At 41.6% G+C, this 19,457-nt stretch overlaps 1 protein-coding gene across 1 annotated transcript in view; it reads right to left on the reverse strand.

The window, feature by feature from the left end:
- Positions 1-19,457, reverse strand: part of ncor2 (nuclear receptor corepressor 2) — a 179,667-nt gene that overhangs the window by 105,605 nt on the left and 54,605 nt on the right. Inside the window, exon 4 of the mRNA XM_088935499.1 lies at positions 15,793-15,970. Within this exon, the coding sequence (XP_088791625.1) occupies positions 15,793-15,970 (178 nt within the window). The remainder of the gene's footprint in view (positions 1-15,792; positions 15,971-19,457) is intronic.

Here is a 19,457-nt window from a genome sequence, read left to right on the forward strand (position 1 = left end):
GCAATCTAATATCACGCAATTGGTACATTTTTTTATATTAAACAGCGAAAAGATCACTGTATATCAGGACTAATCTACTGTATGTGCATGTATAATTTTCATTGTACTGCTATTTAAATGTCAGGGCTGAAGGGCCAGTGTTAGGGGTTGTTCAAAGGTTGTTACTTTAAGAGACCTTTAAGAATATAAGAAAGGTTACAAACGAGAACAGACCAGCCTGTTTGGTATTTTATAGCCAATTGATCTAAGAATCTCATCAAACCATTTCTTGAAGGAAACCAGGGCATCAATTTCAACAACACAGCTGAGTAGCTTGTTCCAGACTCCCGCGTCAGAATTCTTACTCTCCAATACTGCTTTCATTTCTCAATGTATACAAATCCCAGTTATACAGAGGAGGACAAACTGTACAGGATGATGTCAAGGTTATACATTCCGGCTTTCAAAAAAATACTAACAGTTCCACGTTAAAAAGTATTGAATTGAAGAAAGGTTACAAACGAGAACAGACCAGCCTGTTTGGTATTTTATAGCCAATTGATCTAAGAATCTCATCAAACCATTTCTTGAAGGAAACCAGGGCATCAATTTCAACAACACAGCTGAGTAGCTTGTTCCAGACTCCCGCGTCAGAATTCTTACTCTCCAATACTGCTTTCATTTCTCAATGTATACAAATCCCAGTTATACAGAGGAGGACAAACTGTACAGGATGATGTCAAGGTTATACATTCCGGCTTTCAAAAAAATACTAACAGTTCCACGTTAAAAAGTATTGAATATAAAGCTCACACAGTTTTCATGAGGCTTCACAAAGTCTGAAAAATAAGGGCAGTTTTAATTGCGTTTTTTTTATTTCTTTAAAGGCTCGAGCTCTCCTTTATCTGCGGAGTAACCTAGTTAATGTGCATGCTTGCCCAGAGCCAGAGCAAAGATGATAAACACAGAGAGAGTGTCTCAGAGGAGCAGCAAGCCTGTCACATGTCTAACTTCAAGAAAAGGCCCAAGGACACTGCCACTCACTTGCAACCTTCAGAAAGTTACGGGCAAAGCCTCATCCAGTCACATGCAGGCAATCTGACATTTGTGTGGTTATGACTGTTGACAGAAAAACAAAAATTTAATTGCTAAATGAGTGATTAAATGTTCAAATTTAGCCATGTTCCGGTGTATCAGATAAGGGTAGATAAACCCGGAGGACACCTTGTTTGACTAAAATGAATAGAGAGCTCTTGGTGATTTGGGGCTCTTCATCAGAAGCACTGTTCTAAAAATGTCCTGGAAACTAAGTGGTAATTAATTTCTCCTACTCCCCCCAAAAAACAACCTGATCCAGATTTTTTACAACGGGACCACTGAGTTGCAGTCCCTTCTGTATCAGCCATGAAGCTCTTCCTTAATTACACCGGTGCCGGACAATTGAGGTCTGGTGTTTTTCTTAAACTTGATTTTTCGTAGTATTGGTTTTCAAGAGATAAGCATTTAGTGAATGCTTTGCCAAAATCATCTTACATGTACAGTGCTGTGGGCCTCTTCTGTGGTTAGAGGGATTTTTTTAAAATTATAGTTGCTAGTAATGTGTATTATTCAGCCCTGTCTCTCATGGTAGAATCATTCATATGTCAGTGGCATATAGAAATGTTATGGAAGAAAAAAAACCTTATTATCAGATGCCAGAATATAGAGAATCTGGCTCTGTTAAGGAACTGAGAAAACAGCCTACACATCACTCTCACGGACTGTCGTTTTTTCTGTTAATTGCGCTGCAGTGCTCTCATGTGCCAAACAAGATTAAGCTGACCGAATCCAGACCTCTGACAATGATCTTTATTTATGTTTCCCCAGCAGTGTCGTTCCCCTAGATATATATACTGTACGACTTGCTACCAAGAAGAAAGGAGGGTAGTAGCAGGAGGAGCGGAGACAGAAAAAAGGCATTGAATTATTATCCTTGGTAGTGATTTTCAGAAGCTGGGTAAGAAAAGGAAACGCGGATTTCACATGCCTTGCTTATAATAACAAATCCAAAGAATATCAAGTGATTGTCAATGCGATCAAAGATCAAAATCATTGATGTTTCAGGCAGCTCAGTAGTCCCTGACGAAACCAGAATGGCAGACAGGGAACTGCAGTCTTGATTGCTAGACTCCTGTCAGGACCAAACAGGCCATCATGCTGATTGGCATCATTTTTGCTTTGTATTGACTTTTCAATGCTTTTTTTTTTACAGTATGGCAACACTGCCATTGATTATACCTTGGGGTTGGAAAGCAAAGCACTACTGCTTTAAATTTACAAACTACCACAAAATACCCTTAGCAGGTCTTTATTAAAAAAATGTCCTTTTATAAACTGTATGGCTCAGTAATCAGAATGACAAGACAGTCCTCTTGAGACACATTCACCAAAAACAATTTATTCCAAACAAATCACTTAATGTGCTGTAGCTCTGTAGTAAAAACCAAAATCTGTTCAACATGAAGATAAACGGAATGGAACACAAGCTTCATAAGGCCTTTTTATATATATATAGTCTGAACGGCAAGCTCTTTCTATACACAGGAAACTCTTTTATTCCAGATTCCTCTTCCAGAGGAAATATTTTCAACATCTTTTGTTCGAAGGAACCATGCTGCTGGCTTTATCCAGCTCTTTTTGATGGATATGTCATGTTTCCCTCCCTTAGCTGGATGTGGGCCTGATGATATAACTTGGTTATTTTTTGTGTTTGTTTAAGCCTCAATAACAGATTTTTCCCAAGACAAGGAGGACCCCTGTGGTTATATCCCCAAGGCTTCCAGGAGAGCAGGAAGTTGTTCCTCGAACCCCACTCCGTTTCCAGTGTTACGTTTCAATCTTTGCCAGACACAGGAAAACTGTTATTACAGTCAGCAAAGGTAAACGACAATAAACTCTCATCCTTGTTGAGATTGGCAAATCCAGAGCAACCCGATACACAACAAGATTGGAAAAAAATAAAAGATCAAGGCACACACATACTCCAGCAATGCAAGGTTTAAACATTTCAAAGATAACACTGTAGTCGTGTCTGCCAGTATATAAAGGGAAGTGCAACTGCTTCTTCTACCAGAGAATTCTCTTGGGACTCAGATGATCCTTCAATGTCTAGACCTCCCACTAATTTCACTCTGTGTCAACAGCTTTTTCCTGATGCCAATTCCTCTGAAGCGGTTATGTCTCCAAGATTTAGGCACGATATTTGTATGCTCTTGCAGGCTGTGGAGTTTTTTTTTTGCATGCTTAAGCCTTATATCCATTTGTTTGGCTAGTAACCGCCCAGAGCATTCTGTGTGAATTACATTAAACTGCTGTTGAGTGTCTTTGAAAAATGCTGTATTGGAACATCAGATTACTTTTTAAAAGGCCAAGGCAAAGAATAAACGGCATTTAAGAATGGATCTGTAGTTCCTACCTTGTTTTGATTTCTTTCTAAAAGAAGTTCTAACATGATGAGGAGCCTTTACTGTACATAGTTTCTTGTTCTGATGTGTTTTATCACAAAAGGCATTGTTTATACAAGCTGAAAGTGTTCATTGCTCCTTTACTAGGAGTGTGGCAGTACTGGCAGGACTCAATCTGTAACCAAAAATAAGTAAAGTCAGGAGACAGACCACACATGCTTATCTGATCCTCAAATAATAATCAAGCAAAATATGGCCACCAGACATTACAAAAAACAAACGTGCCATCCACACTCAGTTTACATGATGCATTAGTTTGTGTCCACTGCAGTCTGTAGAAAGCGTGTCCATCATATTTCCAAATAGCGAAGAGAGCTCTGTGTGAAATAAACAGCACCTCCAGAGGTGATGCAGGAAGGGTTTAAAGAGCTGCTGGTGACGACTGCCAATATTGGTTCTGCATTTTATAAGAGCACATTTAAGAAAAACGTCCAAGAAAATGTACTTATTGAATACTGGCATACAGTATTACTAAGGCTTTGTAATTCTCCTGCATTGTAGGTGAGCACTACCTGAGGTCAGAGGGAAAACACAAACGTGTGTGCATCACCAGCCCATGGATTCAGAATCCGGCCTTGCAATAAGTTTCACATTTCCAATGCTATGCCAAGCATAACAGACATCTTCCCTTGTGCGTGCATGAGTGTGCGTGTATGACAGCACATCCTCCTCCTTCACAGCCCTTCGTGAAGAAAACAACCTGGAACACTGGGAACCTACAGAGGCCGTCTGCACAAAGAAGGCGGCTTGCAACTGCATCATTGCACAGAGAAAGACAATGCTGATGAACTGGGCGTGTCTACAACACAAGTGCCTGCCAGGGTGTGTTTTTATGAAGGTCATAAATCTTCTCTGTGGCTCTCGTGGCTCCACACACCAGACTGAGCATCTGGTATCAAGCCCCAGCACTTCCAGGCTTGTTTTGCTCAGGCTTGCCACTGCTAGGCTGAATAAAACCCTGAAGTTACACACAAAATAAACACAGAGGCTGCCTTCAGAAGTGGAGATATGTTGGAACATATGTATTTTTCTACCCTCAAAAACACAAACCCTGAAAGCACTTCTAGTCTGCAACAATCAAGGAATGGCAGAAACACAACCTTGACACACAAGAGTGAGCGAACAACAAGCACAGATAACAAGGCACCTTGACTGTTTTTGAGCACGCTTACACTGTCAGCAAGAAAAGGGCAATTTGATCCACGTAAATCGACTACATCTGTATCTCTCTCAGCCGCACCCAGTAGACACCATCCAGTCTGTACGATGTGAATCGCAGTTCAAACCGACAAACCATCAGGACTGTACTTCAATGACAGCCCACACTGTATAAATCATTCCATGAAAAAGATGCCTCTTATCTTTAACTGTGAAGTGCTGTAGCGGAGTATCTGGGGTACAGTATCATACCTCTGTATTTCTCCTTCCATCGCTTTCGGGGAATAGTACCGCACTGGAGTGATACATTTTTAACAGGGTCAAGAGAATGGCTCACAAAAAGACAAATTTCATGTATGATTCATTAATGTATTGATTCATGCAGTTTTAAGCCTTTCACAGCAATATTTAGGTCATAAAAAATCCCAATTCTCCCAAATTACTTACATTCATCAGAAAACCGAGCTACCTATTTGTAAGGGGAGCTGGTGACAACAGACCAGAGCCCTAACAAATGACAAAGCCACACAGCAGCAGCAGAAGGTTTTGTTTCTAAGCTGCCTTCTCCTCAAGAGCACACACAGGTTTTTTTTACTGGGCTGCAGCAAGAGAGCAAACTGGCCAACCTGATGAACCGTCTTCAAGTTAGACGGCGAAGTCAAAAGCTGCATACCGCTCCTCTGGAGAGAGTAGTCTCCCCTGACAGGTGAGCAGTTCCCCCTCTCCTTCTGGGAAAAAAAGCAGGGTCTGGAGGCTTCCACACCAAGATTGTCCAACACCTACGGCTGGGGGGAATGAAAGCACATTGTGGGCAGAGGGGAGCTGGGAAGCTAGCACTGCTAAACATTAAATTAGCCTAACTTTTAACATAGTATCCTCTGCAGCAAAGGCAACACCTAGAGCAGGGGTTCTCAATCCTGGTCCTTTTCATTCCAGCCCAGTTTAAATATTTAATCAAAACCTTAAATCGAACTAACAAGTGGCCTGAATGGACTATTTGCCATTGGGATCTTATTTTACGTTTACAATCGTTAAAAGGTAATGTCAAACAAATTCAAGAGCTGAAAACCTATTCCTATTAACTCTAGAATTAAGTCAATACTTATTTTTTTAATTTTTTTAATTTTTTATTTTTTAATTTTTTTAAAGTACTTGTTTGAAAGTACTTGTGTTTTTCAAAATCATTTTCTATAGGCAGGAGAGCATGGAAGATGAGAGTTGGTGTCAGAAGCTTTTCACATCGACCTGAGCGACAGAAAACTAAGGGGAGGTTTCAGTGTTATATGATACTGGAACATTGCAGTGGGAATTGGCAAGGTTTACAATACTGTTGCAGGATTCTGACTCGATGTTGACCGGCAGAAATCCCTCCATCTGCTAGGTGGCAAATTAAAACATTTCCCAATCTTCAAACTGTGAGAAGTGAGACACGAAACAGACCATCGCCCACGGGAGACTGAGTCACAGAGGTGTGACCACAAAGTCGCCTCTTTCAGACAACTCCTGAACCTATTCCCAGAGCACGAATCTTCACACTAGCACAGAAAGAGCCTGGCGAATACACACGACCGTCTGAAGGAGACACGTCACCCCTCTTTAGTGAGAGCACGGTGTATTCATCCATTTCCTTGATCCAGCTTCTGACCTCCTCCATTTAGAAAACGAATACATGAGTCTTACTTTGTAGTCGTTACTGATGTTTAGTACTACAGGGGGGAAAAAGGACTGTAATTGTCATTTTCACAAAGTACCACCAAAACAAATTCTTAAAAGGGCAAAATAAATGTGATATATTGGGACTAAAAAGTTTGAATAATCAAACTGTTAGAATAAAAAAAATAAATCTTCTCGCAGCACACTCGTAATCCTCCAGGCTGGAAATGATCTGGAGGGGATTTTATGAGCGGATATTTCCTTCACCATCTCATCGCAGGATGAATGGAACTGTCTATGAATTCAGCACAGAAGAGAGAAAACATCCTGCCTCGGTGTGTAACAATCTATTTGCAGGGCTCAGCTCTCGGCTTCAGTCTCCTTAGGCAGCTGATAAAGATCTCTTGCTATTCAGCACCTTTTACCACCAGGTCGTTTTCGGTTTTGTCCTCCCCCCTCCCCCTCTTTTTTTGTGCTATATATGCAAAAAGCCACTGGGGGTTTCCAGTCAAGGGCACATGGTGGATCGGAACAGCTGCACAGTTACAAGGCTGCAACAGGAGCTGGAGACCCACAGCTGCAGGGACACAGCAAAGGCTGCAGAACACCCCTCTCTCTTCATGCAGACGGTGCAGAGCAGGATTTTGTGCAGGAAGGCAGAATACAATGCACCCCAACACCTCCCAGAAACCGTAAGGCATACTGGAGGCTGAGCAACAGCCTGGATTTAGCACCCCAGCTTGAAATATACAAAGATTTCTACATCAAGGGGCCTATCTGCGGTTTAAGAGGCCTGTGCATTCAGTGCAGTCATTTCTATTTCTGTTTTACACATTATGACTAGGTCATGTACAGTACGTGCCTGGCTCCGCTTTGCTCTCACTCTGCCCTGCATTATCATCACCCATAAAATAAAAAAATATAACGGACAAAAATATTTAAAATATTTGAGCAACTTTACACTCTTTTGCAGAACGCTGTTTTTTATGTTGATTGACCAACAGTAGGTGAACTACAGGTCTCTGTAGTAGGTAAATGCTGGAGCTTTCTTTTTTATTCATACTGGATTATCTCTTTTTACCGCAAAACCTAGTGCCTCACAGGGGCCAGAACATTTAAAATCCAGTATCTTCTGACGTGGGACACTAGAAATGACAAAGATCACCTTCATTTATACAGCATTTTTATCTCAAAGGCTGCCACTGCATTTCACACACAGAAAAGGAGATCACTTGGATTTGCTGTGAGTCTACTGGAGCACAAAGGCTATGTATCACCCGGGTGGGGGCTGCACTTCAGTCACAGATTAAGAGGAGAAGTGAAAACATTTCTTCACCAGTTAAATTAAAGAAGAACTTTAGAGGGGCCAGATTTACAAGTCCAGCACACGGGTGTTAAAACCTCTACTCTCTCAACCTTTTTAGTCAGCAAGTCAGGTTTGCAGATGACACCAAAATGTGAGGATCAGCAAACTCTATAAAAGAAGAAATCAAAAATAAAAAATATTGAGTCAGTCAAGAAGTTCTATTTAGAAGTCAAGACCGGCCAAACACCTGGCAGATGGTTAATGCTGACAAGGGGGGAGTATTATATGACCGCAGCGAAAAACTATAAATACAAAATGGGGTAATGCTGAGCTGGCAGAGGCTGTTCACGAAAAAGGTGCGTCTTACATAGTATTTACATCTTCTGGACAATATGGGGAAGTAATAAAAAAAGACATACAATAGTAGGAAATGTAGTTAAAAGGAAAGTCAAGGAATTGGACTGCACACTACTAAAACCTCATTTAGAGCACTGCATATGATGTTGGTCACTGTGAAAGGCATTGCAACTGTGGAATGAGTCCCAGCGTTGCCAGGGATCCCCATCCTGGGGATTGTCCTACACTTCACTACGCTGACAGGCTGAATCCAGTGGACGTCTTCAGAACAAGCAGCGCAACACAACCAGTGCACACAAGATCTAGCCACATGGAAATTTATTGCATGTAAAACCACGAACGGGAATAATTTCTGTGTCCAAAGGGTCAAGAGAGCATGAAACAGATTACCCAGGTGTGTGTTTTTTTAAGTGAGTTTAAAGCTGACAGACTCGCTTCTTTCAAGAAACAGCTGGATGAGATCTTCAGATCCATTAGCTACTGACTACTGAAGGGGCTAGACAGTCCAAACAGCCTCCTTTCATTTGCAAGTGTTCTTATGGTAACGACACCACCACAGGAACTTTAATACTCAGATGCTCAATTTAAAATCTCATTCAAAAGACAGGACCTCCTCCTTCACAGTGGTATTCCAGCTCAGAGGGATGAGTTCCATCTACTGGTCTACCAACAGCAACTACAGAAGCAACTTGGAATTCCTGAGAACTTTCCCCACTCTAGTGCTGACTAGGTTTAGCCCCCATAGGTTCCGAGATCTGATAAGATCAGGCTACAATATGGTAACACTGCTGCCAAGATCACTGGATCATTGACTCCACTACCAAATCAAAACTACATTACCACTCTGTTTCTGTGATGAGGAGCATCCATAATTTCAACATGTGCACGGTCGAGTGTGATCTGAGATTCAAAAGGGTCTGCTGAAGTACCAAGAACTACAGTACCTCTTGGTCTCAGAGCACCTAATATGCATCTGAAACTTCCACAACAGGAGGGAAAATGTCTGGTCAGCTCTGCACACATTACCACAAAGAACCTTAGAGAGCAAAGGAGAATGTAACACTCCTGTATTTTCTTAAAGAAAGGTACAAACCATTTTCCTTCTCATTAACAGGAATTCACAGAGAAGACATGCACTGCTAAAAAAAAACACGTGAAATGCTCACAACTGGGTGTGCAATAAAAAGCTGTCGCTCCTGATCAACCCCCCCCCCCCCCCTCCAGTAAACACTGACAGAGAGCAGACAGGCTCAGGGCTAGACAGAGAGCCTGCTGATACACCTAGCAGATACAATCTAGGTCAAACAAATCTCTCCAGGCGCATTCACCTGACATCCAAACACAATCCTGAATCTGAAAGCATGGTAAGCAGGAACATATGCAACGTCTCTTTAGGTTTACATTGATACCTGTAGCCCTCTGCAGCTGGTGATTTTACAACACCTTGCAAGCCCCTTAGTTATTTTTTTGCTACTTCGTGAGTCACTCTCCAAAATCCATCATCCCTTTCATTTAGTACTTTACCATAAAAGCTGCTTTTAATTACACTACCGGGTACATCACTTTGACAAGATTAGTTCTATGCATGTAATTTTTAAGATCTGTTGCACACTGTAATTAGTAGCTGTTTTGAGCAGCCCCATCTTATCTTTAGAACTAGCATGACAAAACAAAATAAGAAATGACCTAAATTTGAAATGATCTTCATGATAAGCAATTCAAAACTGCGATAAGATGAGATACAGCTGCTTCCTATACATACTATGAAATTTGGCCAGCTGCCTTAAACAAAGTTTCCCAAAAAAGCATTATTAAATCAGCAGTGGCAGAAAAACACAAACAAAAAATGGAAATGCAGAGCAAGCTTTGCTTCAGAAGCAGTGCAATCTTTAGGAAATGCAAGCTATTCAGTTTGCACTTTGAAGGCAGTAACCTTGTTATATAAGACCTGTCAGATGCAATCAGTGAATGGCGAGAGAAAGCAGCGATTCAAGCAGCCTGCTGTACCCTTTTAATAATGTACGCTTCACAGGATCCCAGCAAGAGACACTTGTACGCCACGGTGATTTTACCTCAGGAGCTGAAACTAGCACTCGGTCCTATTTCACACACCTCTGCAGACAATAACCTAATACAAAGTGCTCTAAAGATGTTTAAGGCTCTGCAGTCATTTCAGGGTCCCACACACTCTGTCCAGGCTATGGGAAATACAAATTCAACAATACCACTCTACAGCCAGTTTAAAAAAAGCCATTATACCCTTAGGGTGTTTCTTATGTCATTCACAATTAATGACACAGAGCCAGGCTGTTGCAAGTCCTGGTGTGGTGGAGCTGTCCAAAAGACGTGTGTGATTAATTACATGCATCAGAACGTGAATTTTCAATAGATTTATTTACATTAATTCAGTTAAGAACAGAATCAAGCAAGATCATTTAGTTTCAATGATATAATTACAGCCTATCCACACATGCACAATCAGAAAGCTGAGCATTCTGGGAAGGGCCAGGGTAATCTGGAGCCTATCCTGGAGGCAAAGAGCAGATGGAGGGACCACAAACACACACACAGACCGTATAAAAACACCAAGAACACCCAGTGAGAGCCCAGGCAAACAGGAGAACAGACATCCTCTGCACAGAAGGCATTCCAGTCGAGAATCAAACCCATGACCCGCAAGCTTTCAGGCAGCCACGCACATAATAGAATTATAATAAACCTTTATGTAATCAGATAAGTCAATTGAGAACAGAATCTTCTTTACAATGATGACCTGAAGATACCCACTGATAAAACAGGGCCATTCACAAGTCTGGGTAAGAGACCCAGCTCAACACAACAAAAGCAATCACCCACTGAGGGTACGGACCCAGTTACAAGTCCAAAGCGTTAACTACTCCTCCACTCTGCTGCAGGCAACAATAATCTCTAGTGACAGCAAAGAAGTGCTCTCCAAACGGTAGAACAAGCCCAAACAGAACAATTATACACAAAAGACAATACCAGTTTGTACATGCATGCAAACTCATGAGTAGCTGTATAAAGTGCAACAAGTCAGAGTGTGCATAGTATATACGCATATGCAAACAAATCAAACCCCAGACCTCAGAACATCTTTACAGCAACCGATGGGCTCTCCTCATAGCTCACCTGGCAGATCATAGGAATGTGATATGAGAAAGTGCAGTGCTAAAAAAAAAATTTTCTGTATGCACAGCTGACATTCACAACCAGCTCTGCCCTCACCAGAGACTGAAATCATAATGACACACTCAGGTGCTGTCCCTGCAGAAACTGCTTCCATATGGAATCCACTGACTGCCAATAAAAAAAAAACAATGACCCACTGCCCATATCTGTAACTAACAGAAAGATTGCCAAGATTGCTACCAAATGTTAATAAAACAAGTATTTATTACTTGAAAAGCACATATGGTGTCTTTTGACCCTTTTACCTGTTGGTTCATCTAAGCAATTGAATCAAATCTGCCATGTTATTTATTGAATCACCACCTTTAATGGAGATCACAGTTAAAGGGATTTAATCATACATATCCACCACAAAGTGAATAATGCGCCACAGTTTGTACTCTGCATGAAATCACAAAGCTTCATCGGGAGTGGAGGTAATATTAAAAGGGGGCATCAATGCGATTCTTCAGCTTCTCACGGGTTCTAGACATGTCCAAGATGGGATGCTCTGAAACACTGACTGGAAGAGCCAAACTCACTGGAAAGCAGTTTGCATGAGAGAAGAGAGCGGAGCCTCAGGCTAATGCCGTGAATCTCCTGGGCCAGAGGAGAAAATCCTCTCAGCAAAATTTAAAAATAGAGACTTAATAATAATCCCTCGCATTTACATAACGCTTGCACCCCAAACCGCTTTCCACATATAAGAGGGCGTCACTGAGAAAGTGTGGCATCCACCTGGGTGATGTGCAGCAGCCTCCAGGCACCAGCAGCTCGAAAACAGCTTCAGCTTTGCAGAGGAAAGAAGCCAAAGCATTTCAAAAAGATCTAGATGCGATTCAAGAAGGGGCAAACACCTGGCAGAAGATGTTTATTTTAGACAAGTGAAGAGTATTACACACAGGCAGGGAAACACTCGAAATACAAAACAGGATCGACGCACCAGATCAGTTGAAGGAGAGAGAACCTGCTTCACCAGTTGAATTAAGGTGGATCTTCATGTAGGCCATACCGTTTGAGCCTGTTCAAGAGTTTCTAATTAATGAAAAGGTTATCATAATTACACCGTAAAAATACACGACTGTGCTACACTTAACCTGGATCAATAAATATTTATACGCAAGTGTGAAGAAACTATAGCTGTCTAGGGTATGCATCATCACCGCTTCTCCTACTGCTGTCTTGTTACTACATGAAGTCTCTAGAGGACTGAACTTGAGAGGCAATCTTCATGTGCCCAGATGTGTCTGCTCTTCAAATTCACATACGCGCAATACAGTACATCAAGGAGAAGGAGGGCGATCTCCGAGAAGGGAGGACCCTGAGTCTAGAATTCTGATGAAAAGGCACACGGCATGCTGGTAAAAGTGGTTTCAAGTGTTTCACAGCACAAGTCTCCGAAATCAGGTTTATAGGATCAGCATTTCCTAATGCCCTGAGTTTTTTAAAGCACGAGTACCACCCCCTTCATGGGGAACCCCTTGGTGCTGGGGACATCCCCAGAATCAATAAGGGGGGTAGCAGTTAATAACCCACAGGCTTGCAAGAACCCAACCCTGGAAGGAAGGAGAGGTGGGGAGTGCGTTTCCAGTACTGCTAACAAATGTACCTTCATGCTAGCAAGACTCTTCACGGACCAGTAAGACTGCTGGCTTTCAGTTTCACAACTGCGTCACCTAGAAGCAAGTTCCACTCAATCTGCAGAGAGAAGGCAGTTGCAGCCCATCCAGATTCCTTTCCTAATGGAAAAACCAAAAATGCTCTAAAGACGGTAATAATTCCAGACCACTTCCCAGTGGTAGACTGGGCCATCCACACAACTCTACAAAGCAGCAGCAAGACTGGCGTCACTATGGGAGGATGGGATGGGAATGGGCTCATGAGGCCAGTCTTCACAAAAGGCTTGCAGACGTGAGATATTAAATAAAAAGCAAAAGACTCCACTTATTGTAATTTAAACATCTCTTCTCTACGCCCCCTCCCTACATAACTGCCTAGCTCAGAGCATCTACTGTCCTGGATCCAGCGTGAACATTGTTCTTCCCTTTAAAAGGTTTTTCCCGTGTAATGGCAGTGAGAGCCGAGACTCAGCGCAGAGCCGAAGGAGAACAAACAGTTGTCATGGCATTTGAAACCGCAAGATTCCTAGAGCTCTATCTACAGAAAAAAAAAAGACAGAGGAGCCATTATAGCAATCATGATCTACTCTGCATTCTAAATGAATGGAATTATCCTGCTGATCTTTGCAACATTACATCATGCATTCTGAAAGCACTGCTCTCACTTAGGCTGCACTGGGAGTCTCAGCCCAGCCAAATGTAACAAAAAGGATAATACATCCACAGACAGTGGCCATGTATCAGGACCCTTCCACTACTCCAGATTCACTAATGACTGTCCAACACTGGACTCGCAGAAAAAAAACCAACACAGATTTCTCCAATTAGCAGTTTAAAAGGTCTTCTTACTTAGGACGGCATATAGACAGATCAGTAGAAATGTATTTGCTTCAGAGAGAGATTAGACAGGTGGCATATATTCCAGTAGGTTCTGAGGACATTCAAAGCGAGTTAAGGTCTCTATGTGTAGGCAGACTCGGCCCACGTCTCAGAGCAACTGAAATCGAAATTTAAAATAACGTGGTGATACAAGTGCAGTCCATAACAAAATCTAATAAGATGCTAACCGAGGGGGAAAAAAAAATCAGGCAGAGCAAACAAGGTCACCTCACCTGTAATTGCATGAGTGCAGAGAACTAGGAGAGGGGGAGGCGGAGGGGGGGGGGGGGGGGGGGAGCCTTGTTGATGTTTTTTCTCTCCACTGCAAACAGCTCCAACGATTCCCGAGCCCCCGGCACAGGGGCGCAGGACCACTCAATTAGAAACGGAGCGCCGAGACGCTGTGAAAACTCCCAGCCCACTCGGATGGACGCCAAGTCCCATCCTTGTCACTGCCAGCTCCGCTAATCGCTGCCTGACCCAGCCCACTGGAAAACTCGGCAAAGGTTAATCCTGGCAGCAGAGGCACGCTCGCATAGCGCTGCGATGCAGAGGAGCCCAGGAAACGCGAGTAATCCCACCGTACGGAATCTTGGTTGGCCTCTGGCTGAGGCTCTCAAGATTACAAAAAAATACAAACAATCCAACAATAACCTATAGAGTGGAAAATATATGGGCTATGTAGAAAAAGGTAGGTGTCTATGTGACCACAATATTTTCATCGCCTTCATCACAATGTGAGCAAAAAGAAAAGTGTTAAGGAATGTAGTTATGGGCTGAACTGAATCAATGGATGTTACGTAAATACCGTAAAATGTGCTAATAAGGCCTCATTTAGAAAGGGTACACACTACTTTACAAAAATGTGCTCTTATGAGAACCAATATTTCAGGATTCTACAGAAGGATGCTATGTTTGGAACTCTTGACCAAACTACCTGGGTTTCATATCGTATTACCTTTTTGCTGATGCACATCTTTAATGAACTTTCTGGTGTAGGTGTGGACAGTTTCGTTCCTGAGGTAAATCAAGCAAACTGCATTATAACCAACCACACACTCATTCTAAACCTGTCCTTCAGAATAAATCCGAGATCTGTGCCATGTCATTGCTTGCTGCCATTAATTTTAAACATTGCACTGTCTAAACATATTACATTGCACACTTTGAAGTTAATTGATTTCTACAAGTGATTAACTTATTAAATACACCACCTGTTCCTGGTTTGCCTGCCACAGTTCCAGATACAGTAGGCTTACAACAACTTACATTATCTAATCGACAACCACACTTGTATGACATGATAAATAACTGGAATGTTGATTCAGAGAGCTCATATTGCAGAGGGTTTTCAAATAGGAGGTATAGTTAATACAGTAGATATAAAAATACAAGAAGTGCCCAGCAGATATTTGAAAGTAAAAGAATCAAAGACCATTATTCTAATAACAACCTCTACTTCCTCACAACTACCCCTACAGCAACCAAATTATTTTAAGAACATTTTCACAAATTAATTTACAGTTCCACAAATAACATATATAACAATATATAAGAACATTCTCATATATACTCACTGCAGGACTACTTTTTCTGAATGCCAAATAACGTAAACAGTCCGTCTTTGGACTGTGAGAGGAAACTGAAGCACCCAGAGGAAAGCCATGTACAGTAAACACAGGGCAAACATACAAACTCCACTCAGACAGCACCTAAGGTGCCACGGTCCCAGCACTGTGCCAGAGCGCCACCCCATTTTTTTCTCTATCTGGGCAAATGGAATAATTCTTTACAAACAGAGTTCAATAAAATTAAGAGCTTATACAAAAAACTGCAATACTGTATATATTCTATATATGAGCAAAAATTAAAAATGGTTGAGTCTTTATTTATGAGTTTACAGAAACTGATCCAAGATCAGTACACATATAGCATAAACCAAATGCTGGTGTTATTTTTCTTACACATTTGTTTAATGAAAGTTTTTTAATGAACTTTTTCTCATATAAAGAACCAGAAGAAGTACTTCTCTCTACAAATCAAATAGAGTAAAGAAAACTACGTTTTCTTTTTAAATATCATTCCCCATGAAAACTCTGCCAGCAATCCATCTCATATGTCGGGTCTTGGAGAGAAACGCCCTACTGACCTTTGACATGTCCTCGGCTCCGCCCATCTGAGCTGGGGTCAGGTGAGTGGGGTGTCGTATCAGTGACTCCGCCCCCAGGTCCAGTCTGGGCCGTTTGGCCTCTGCAAACTCCACTTCGGACTGGCTGCTGGGCTCCTGCATGTAAACGTGTTCATAGCGTATATGGGAGTCTTGACCTCTGAGGGGAAAACATACAAAAAATAAGGTTACATAAAAAGTGATTGCCACATTCATCTCACGGTTGCAAACAAACCTCTATTGCCCTTAAAATATGAACTGTAGCTTTTTTACCAATTCTTAATTTAAGTCACATTGAGATTTCTTGTACTGTTATAATTTGGCATGTTACATTTCTTCATTGTCTCATAAGGGCACACAAAACACACACTTTTTCCATCCACCCATCTTGTGCTTTATTCCAATGGTTTTATCGGTAGAGCTTTTTGTTTATATGAAATTACTGTGAACAAGTAGAAGGATTGTTTACATAGCAATATTTCAGTTCAATAATATCATTCAGAAACTTAATGTACATGGAGAATCCTTAACTGTTTCACTGCAGTGATGACGTCATTAACCACTACTGTATTTCACAGGTGTTTCTGACTTTAACTGAGAGCACGGAGAAGTGGCCAACTTTTCAGAACTTCTGTGGGCACTTGGTATACTCCTATCAACACGTAACGCTGGCACTGCTGGGTGATGCACAGAATGTATTAATGTTCAAGCGGTGGCGTTTTTTGCAGTACAGGCATCTTGTACTGTCAAAGCACAAAACAACCCGTCACCCTGCCTTGAATACTTTACAAGCAGTTCTTCGGTGCAGTTAATACATCTAATAAAAATATTCCACTGGTGTATTGAAAACTAGGAACAGCAGCTATTCTTTACACTAAGGATTATGGGAACCCAGAACAAACTTCCCAGCCCTGCTGTGAAAACTGACCCAGGCTGATTTCCAGAAACATCTGGATGACGGACACCTCTCGTTCGAAACACTTCAAAACGGATACGGAAGCTTTTCCCTTTGCTTCAGAAATCCCTTTTGTGTTAACGAATACCTGGAAAAACCCAAACTGAATGGGTAAAAAAATTTAAAATGCCAATTTCAGCAATAAAACACGCAAACATAACTGTCCCATCGATGTACAGTTATCCGACTTCATGTGGCAAGACTAGCCGGCCCGCTGTTTGACCAACTGCCTTACTCTCTCATTAAGTAAGCAACAGCTATAAGGAGGTCCAAGATCTTCGCAACCGTTTTCCAAACCTTCACATACCTCTTCAAAAGTGCCCGCATGTCTGTATACAAACCCTTTTTTTTTTGTTTTTTTAATAACGCATCATTTAGTTTGCTAAACGACCAATTAGGATTCATTTTGCGAGAGGAACAAAATGAACAGGATAAAGAGCACTCGAGTGCAAGCAAGCCTCCACTTAACCTATCAGGCGGACAGCTGTCGCCCTCCTGTCCGTTGGAGAGCGTTCCTCCGCTTGCCTGTGCTCTTTAAAAACAAGCGTTGCAGCCGTGACGGCGGGCAAACCAGGTCAAGGCCCCTCGGCTTAAAAACCTCTTCATGTCGCACAGAGAGCCTTTATCTTTAATCCTAGCAGTTGTCTTTCAACTTCAACAACCAAACACGGTCGAGGAGGGCTGCTCGCTCCCCCCCACAGAGAAGACAGACATTTTTTTGTCAGCCCGCGTCAGCCTCTGCCTCGGCCTCTTTCTTGCTCCTCAGGGCCGCGGGACAAGAAGGACAGAGCGCTGCAAGAAGGCCTTCCCACTCCTGCTCCGGTGAGAAAGTGCCATTTAAAACCGTCTCTCAGGCAAGAGACCACATTTCAGCACTGGCCAACATGGGAACAAGGGAGCGTGGGGCACAGTAATTGAAGCTTAATGGGAATCCATTGTAACCATGGGAACCAACCTAGACCTTACCCATAGACAAACAGGTTGATTGTGAAAGGCCTGTTTCACTGTGTTTTCATATATGCATGGCCTTGTGTTAACTTTTATCTTTGTGTTATTGGGTAAACATTGCTATCTGGGCTGCTAAAGGGCTTGAATGTTTATGGTACACTTTCTCAAAGCTCGGAACTTCTAGAGCACGTATTTGCAACCCAACCTCTAACATCAGAGTAATTCTCTCAAGATCTTTGATTCCCCCATGGAAATAGCCTGACTTTAAACAGCCAATGTAATACAGATAATTATTTTTTCTAAAAACCTAATAGAGGAGGTTTCACATGTAACCAACAGGACAGAAAGAGAAATGACAGCCACTGAGGTATTTCCAAACATTGCCCTTTCAATGGAATGGATTCTAACCTTGTCCCCAGTAGACATTGTCTAATTAGGCAGCTGCAGATGATTGCACTTAACACAAAAACTGTATCTGAAAATATATCTCCAGTATTTTTTGTTGCTGCTTCAGCATATAAATAGGGGCATTTGTGTTACCATATGCCTGAGAAATATATCTAGTTTACTGCAAGAAATTCTGAAAAGACTTTCTAACCCCAAATGAGCACATATACAAATCTTTGAAGATGTACAGTTTTTGCAGAGCTGCTCAGTTGGAATTTGGTTATAATAAGGACCTTCTCTACAAGGACGTGCAGTGTTTCATTTTTCACTTACGTTTTTAAGGATGGAGACAAACAGAAACAATCAACAGAATGAATTGTTACTGTATTCTTGCACTAAAATTACAGTAATGACAAGCACCACAATGTGGCTAAAGTGTAATTCAACCATAAGATCACATAAAGATGCAGTAGAGTAAATACCTAAATAATAGGTAGCATATACAGCTAGAGTGGATACAAAACAATAGCAGACTGGAGGGTATTTAATTCAGGGTTATAAGTGCCACAAGACCATTACATTAACAAATTCAGAATTAAAACCATTAACCTAAATTTTACGAACAACTAAGAGGTTCAGCAAACTATCTTCTGTTCTAATAAGCTTTTTCCTCTTAAAAGTTCCTGAAATGGCACTCTTTAAAACACAGCAAATGCATTTTACAATGGTGTACTGTCTCTCTTTATTTTACTTTCGTGCTCACTTTCTCTTGGTTCTTACAAGCTAAAATCACTTAGAGCACACCGCCACACAGATGCCATGGTTACGGATATCATTTAGTCTCCTAGCATGGAAATACCATTTGGCCCCTTAAAGTGACAACTGAAGACGTAGTGAAAGCTCATAATGCTCTTCAGGGAAGGCTGTCTGTATGGTCCTTCTGATGTTTCTGATGGTCACGCACTGCTTTTTCCTTTGAATGCTCCTCTTGGAGGCTCAGAATGTCTGGAGATTTTCATTTCAGCCAAATCTTAATTACCTAATTGAAGCTCTAATTGAACTAACAAGTATCGTGAGTGATGCATGCACCCGTTTTTTTTATGTTTTGTCCCGAACATGTTGGAAGTTGAACACTGTCAATCAGTTCACATTAATCCTATTATTAAGTCAATTAAGGGCTTAGTTGTGTAACCAACAGCTTGGCTGGAATAAAAAAAAACAGCAGGTGTGTAGTCCAGGACCAGGACTGGGAGACCCTGGCTTTACCTAAGTAGTGGCTGGGCTTCATCTTTATATGGGGCAGTATATTTGGAGCAAACGGGCTCTTTATATTTTGTTATATTAACAGCCCTATATA

Source organism: Atractosteus spatula, chromosome 17, assembly GCF_055471065.1.
Source record: "Atractosteus spatula isolate fAtrSpa1 chromosome 17, fAtrSpa1.hap1, whole genome shotgun sequence".
Taxonomy (NCBI): domain Eukaryota; kingdom Metazoa; phylum Chordata; class Actinopteri; order Semionotiformes; family Lepisosteidae; genus Atractosteus; species Atractosteus spatula.